The sequence below is a fragment of the Chrysochloris asiatica genome, unplaced genomic scaffold (genome assembly GCF_000296735.1).
Source record: "Chrysochloris asiatica unplaced genomic scaffold, ChrAsi1.0 scaffold00109, whole genome shotgun sequence".
NCBI classification, from domain to species: domain Eukaryota; kingdom Metazoa; phylum Chordata; class Mammalia; order Afrosoricida; family Chrysochloridae; genus Chrysochloris; species Chrysochloris asiatica.
In genome coordinates, this window is record NW_006408627.1 from 494332 (window position 1) to 500555 (window position 6224).

General features: G+C 43.1%; 1 protein-coding gene across 1 annotated transcript in view; it reads right to left on the reverse strand.

The window, feature by feature from the left end:
* FAM175A (family with sequence similarity 175, member A) overlaps window positions 1-5941 on the reverse strand; it is a 45798-nt gene extending 39857 nt beyond the window's left edge. Inside the window, exon 1 of the mRNA XM_006867727.1 lies at window positions 5855-5941. Coding sequence (XP_006867789.1) covers window positions 5855-5941 — 87 coding nt within the window. The remainder of the gene's footprint in view (window positions 1-5854) is intronic.
* Window positions 5942-6224: the final 283 nt, after the last annotated feature.

Consider the following 6224-nt stretch of genomic DNA (forward strand, 5'->3'; position numbering starts at 1 on the left):
ACAAAGGCAAGAAGTGACTGGCTTACAAGTTTTCAAGAGGGAACCTAGATCCAGAGGGCCTGGAGGAAGGTAGAATCTCCAGTGAGTAGTATTCAATCTGCCTAGGCAAGGCTGATGCAATGAAATGCAGACAGGTCTCTTGTGATACAATAGTGAATAATTATTATCAGGACTGATTGTGAGGGTCGGAAATGTAAAGGTAGATGTTTTATAGCAAGGAGAGGAGTGATTAACTTTCAGTCTAGGAGCGGAGGTCCCTAGGACCATCAAGGGAGAAGAGCAGAGAGCAGGATCCTATCCAGAGAAGCAATGATGCCTGAAATGGAGCCAGAGATGATGACGTGGAGTGATGGAGCAGCTGGGAGACTTTAGATCCAGAGAGGGAGAGCGAGTGTGTGCTGAAGATCTGGGGGGCATGGGGGAAGGATTGCATGGAGGGGATTGTAACCATGGCATTGAGACGATATACAATAGAATGAATGTAAAACTAATGTTCTCCCTTGTAAACTATCACATAATTCACAATAAAACATTTAAGAAAACAACAACAACAACAGTAGTTTGGGCATCCTTTTCAATGTTCTTAAGAGTTTTGAGAAAAAAGCAGGTCTGAAGGGGCAAGACCAGAGCTATAGGGTATATAGGATGAGGTTTCCCTGAGAAATTCTTATAGGATAGGCTTTGCTCCCCTCGAACAATCAGCAAGTGCACTAATGTGATTTAAAAAAAGAAATCCTGCCCCTTTTCTCATAAATGCTATTTTCAGTTTTCTTAAAACTTGTTCCTAAGATAGTCCTGTGTCCTTTACAGCCATCATAATCTTCTGTGATGACCATTTTACTTTGAATTTAACAAGTCCATCAGATCTCCTCAGAAGTCATTGTTTTGATTGGATCTTTTCTTTGAAGGCACCCTGATGAAACTAAGACAATTACATCTTTCTTGGCACAGAAAGTCTCATCTTTCTCCTGTGGAACAGCTGGTGAGTTCCAGCCGCTGACCTTGTGGTTACTGTCCAGTGCTTATCCTTCAGAGTCACTGTGCTCCCCAATCTTGAGTATGTTGTTGTTAAGAGCCATTCCGATGACACTATGAGTTGGTTCCGACTCATAGCAACCCTGTGTAGGGTTTCTGAGGAGCAGTTGGTGGGGTTGAACTGCTGTCTTGTGGTTAGCAGTCCAGTGCTTATTCTACAGCACCACACCAGGACCTTGAGTATATCCCACCTGAATTTAGAAAAGACGTCAAGAACAGAATTGATGCATTAGGCACTAATGACAGAAGACCCAAAGAGTTGTGGATGACATCAAAAACATCATACATGAAGAAAGGAAAAGATTATTAAAAAGACAGAAAAGACCAAAACGAGTATCAGAAAAGATTCTGAAACTCGTTCTATAATGTAGAGAAGCTAAAATGGCTGGAAGAAATAAGTAAAAGGGCTACACAGAAAATGTCAAAGCTCAGCTCAAGAAAACAATTATGATATAGGCAAATAACTGGAGTTAGAAAACCAAATGGGAAAAACATGCTCAGCATTTGTTAAGCTGAAAGAATGAAAGGAAAAATTAAAATCTTGACTTGAAGGATTCTATGGGCAAAATATTGAATGACACAGAAAGCATCAAGAACAAGATGAAAGAATACCTAAAATGGGGCTACAACATGCCCAGTGAAGGAGGCTTCCTATGGAGGTTCAGGTGGAATCCTGAACCATACCCAGAATCTTCTGAGGTGGGACATTTCCAATTGAAAGGACAAGCAGACCAGCCTGGAGTGGCTAGAAGAACAAAAGATACTTCTTGATAGAAAGACCAGCAGGAAAAATACAAAACAATATAGGCAGTCCAACTGATTACTAAAAGAACAAGCAAGCTGCTAGCCCAGGAGACATCAAGGCAAACCCCCTTCCAAGCCAAAGACTCAATGGGCATGCACGCTCTGATTGGTTACCACGTTCATCACCCATAAGGGGAGTGAGGGTAAAACAGCAATGAAGCTGCAAACAAAGCCCTACAACGATCAATAGACAAATGTGAACACTAGTAGAGACCTGGTAGGCCAGCAGCGTGGCAAGACCTGGGGACTCTTCAGCTCAGAGTCAGTGACATAGCCACAGAGGACTAGAGTGGAGAGTGAAGCATCCAGCTGATAAGAAGAGAGGGCATATGCACAAGAACACCCACACTTGCAGATAATGCCCACTTGACCTGGCTTCAATGACTGGATGATCAGAGTTCAACTAGAAGAGGAAAAAAAGAGTAATCGGATACAATTTGATGAGCTTGACCTACACAGAAGGATGCAGTAGCTCAAAAGAGGGAACAAATCTTTACAGCGAGGATCATTCCCACCCCCTCCATACACAAAGTAGACAGGGATGGGCAACTTGGACATTTGCTATCCAAAATGGGGGGGGGGGCTACAAAGGCAAGAAGTGACTGGCTTACAAGCTTTCAAGAGGGAGCCTAGATCCAGATGATACAGAGGAAGGTATACTCTCCACTGAGTAGTATCCAATCTGTCTAGAAGGGGCTAATGAAAGGAGATGGGGAAAGGTCCCTTGTGGTACAATAATGAATAATTGTTATCAGGACTGACTACGATGATTGGAAATGGAAAGGTAGATGTTTTGTAGCAAAAGGAAGGGAGTGATTGACTTTGCAGTACAGGAATAGAGGTCCCTGGGACCATCAAGGGAGAAGAGCTGAGGGCAAGACCCTACCCAGAGAAGCAGCGATGCCTGAGAGGGAGGCAGAGAAGAGGATGTGGCGAGATGGAGTGGCTGGGGACTTTAGAGCCAGACAGGGAGAGGGGCTGTGTGCTGATGACCGGGGTGCAGGCTTTCAGGGTATACCATTTGGTTGGTTGATGATGCATGGAGGGGACTGTAACCATGGCAATGAAACGATATACAATAGGACGAATGTAAAGCTAATGTTTTCCTATGTAAACTATCACATAATTCACAATAAAATATTTTAAAAAACAAACAGGATGGAAGGGATAAAGTCACTGTGCTAAAAAGAAATGATTGATGTTCAAACATTTCAAGAAGTACAATATGATCAATAATGAATGGCACAGAAGGAAGAAGTCCAAGCTGCAATGAAGGCACTGATGAAAAACAAGTGTCCATGAGTTAGTGAAATACAAACTGATGGAATACAAATCATCTATGCCAAGAAATTTGGAACACAGCTACCTGGCCAACAGACTGGAAAAGATCCACATTTGTGCCCATTCCAAAGAAAGGTGACCAATCGAATGCGGAAATCATCAAACATTATTAGTATCACATGCAAATACAATTCGGCTGAAGATAATTCAAAAAAACAGTTGCAGCAGTACATCGACAGGAAGCTGCCAGAAATTCAAGATGGACTCAGAAGACATGACCTCAGATGGATCTTGGTGAAAGCAGAAAGTACTTTCTGAGAAAGATGTTTACTTGTGCTTTATTAACTATGCAAAGGCTTTGACAATATGGGTCATAACAAACTATGGAGAACATTGTGAAAAGGGGGGATTCCAGAACACTTACTTACTTGTGCTCATTGGGAACCTGTACATAGACCAAGAGGCAATCATTCCAAAAGAACAAAGTGATAATGAATGGCTTTAAATCAGGAAAGGTGTGCACCAGGGTTGTATCCTTTCATCATAGTTATTCAGTCTGTGTGCTGATAAATAATCCAAGAAACTGAAATTTATATGAAAAACATGGCATAAGACTAACAACGTGCGATATGCAGATGACACAACCTTGCCTGCTGAAAGCCAAGAGTGCTTAGCATACTTACTGATGAAGTTCAAAGACTACATACTTCAGTATGAATTGCACCTCATTGTAAAAAAAACAAAAATCCTTTCAACTGGACAAATAAGTAACATCATGATAAAAGGAGAGAATTGAAAGAAGACTGAAGTTCTCAAAGACTTCACTTTGCTTGGATCCACAATCAATGCTCATGGAAGCAGCAATTAAGAAATCAAAGGATATATTGCTGTTAGGCAAATCTGCTGCAAAAGATTTTTTTAAAGAGGTCACTTTGAAGTGCAAGGTGGATCTGACCCAGCCATAGTATCCTCAATCGCCTGATAATGCATGTGAAAGTTGGGCAATGAATACATCAAGACTATATAAGAATTGATGCATTTGAATTATGGTGATGAAAATACCATGGACCGGCAGAAGGACAAACCAATCTGTTGGAAGAATTGCAGCCAGAATACTCCTTACAAGCAAAGATGGCAAGATTTTGTCTCTGCATTTTGGACACACTGTTGGGAGGGACCAGTCTATGGGGAAGCACATCATGCTTGAAAAAGTGGAGGGTGGTTGGGTGGGGGGTGTGGGGGTGTGGAAGATCCTCAGTGAGATGGGACTGACACAGTGACAGCAACAATTGGCTCAAACTGTGAGGCTAGTACAGGATGTGGCAGTGTTTTGTTCTGTTGTGCATGAGTCAGAAGTGACTCAATGGCACTTAACATATAATCTGCAACCCTAATAGCAATACTTTTTTACTTACCCTGGTTTATCTATTATAAGGACATTCCAAAATAATTTCCACAGCTACATCCGTTACCCTATTGCCCTGGAGTTGATTATAACTCAATGGTCCTATAAGACAGGGTAGAACTGCTCCATAGTATATGGCCTACCCTTCTGGTCAATACCAACCTTTTAACCACTGTGCCTTCATGGTTCTTTATAACTCTACACACATAATAAAAAAGTATCATATTTAGCCTTTTGATAGATGTTACAGTCTGCAAGCTATTTAAAATTGCATAATAATGTCACTTTAGACCTTTGTTAGAATAGTGCCAAAAAAACATTCTTTGACAAGCCAGATCCTGTAAAACGGGTACAAAATGTAGCATTAATTTACTAAACTTTATTCAGTATGGTGTTTTCTAAACAGTGCTTACAGGTTTGGTTGTTTTTGTTTTTTTTCAATGTCATAAGTTTCAGAAAATAGGCAATGTACAACAAAAACTATTTCAATAGACTCCATTCATATATTTTGAACCTAGAAAAACTTTAAGTATTTAGTATTTGAGGATAAACAGTGATTATAGGAAGCACTGAAAAAGAACTAGCTGAATCCTTAGAATTTAAATAAATTTGATACCAAGTTGTTAATTAAGTGCTTTCGAGTCAATTCTGACTCACAGTGATTCGGTTACCAAGGAGCAGCTGGTGGGGTTTTAACAACCGACCTTGTGGTTCACAGTCCAATGCTGATCCTATAGTCTGACCCACCATACTAAATTAAGCTCTACCATCAGTTGTTAACTTTCAATAATATAACCCAAATATTCTCCAAGTTCAGTATCTATTCTTTCCCCACCATCCTAACATACACCACCACCACCCCACGATCCCCCCCAAAAAAGGCAGAAGCTGCTCTGCATGAAAAATGTACATTTGTCTTTGAAAATGACACGGTCGGTAGTATGAGAAATGTAAAGTCAGCCGGCGACTCTCCAGCGGTGGCGTAGGTCGTTAAGTGAACTTTCTTTCCTTTCATGTTCAAGTTAACTCAAAAAAAGGGAGCGAAATGTGAGCGTGTGGACGGACACTAGCAGGGGAAGAGAAAGAAACAAAAGGTTAAAGGAGTTAGGGCTAAGCCTGGAAAAGACTTGAGAAGCAGGCGGCGCAGCAAAAACCCTCAAGGAGAGGAGGCGGAGAGAGAGCCGGCGCTGGAGGAGCAGGCAGGCGGGCGGGCGGGCAGGGAGCGGGCAACGAGGGCGGGGAGCCTCTGATCGCGGACAGCGCGAAGGAGGCCGTACGCAAGGCCTCTTCAGAGGCTACGCGACATTCCGAGTCGCACCCTCGGCTCACCGTGTCCGAGTTGGTGTTGAGGTGCTGGAAGGCCAAAGAGCCGAGCACAAAACCGGAGAGCACCGCCGACGTGCTCTCACCCTCCATGATCACACGAGGCTGCAGAAAAGACGGAGCGAACCGAGCAGGATCTTTTCACGACTCCAGCAGCGGAGAAGGGGTGGGGTCAGCCGAGAGAGAAGGCAGGGCCAGCGCCTGCGCAGAAGCTGTGGCGCTTCGCGGAGGGGCGGGAGAGTGTTGGAGGTCAGAAGCGCTGACCCACCCTCCAACGTGAGCAGCTGTTTGGGGACTCTCTCTTGGCTTGAGGGCCTCGCTGCAAGAGGGCCACGAAGAGCGTTTTCGTGGCCAGATTCCATTTTGCGACCCATGG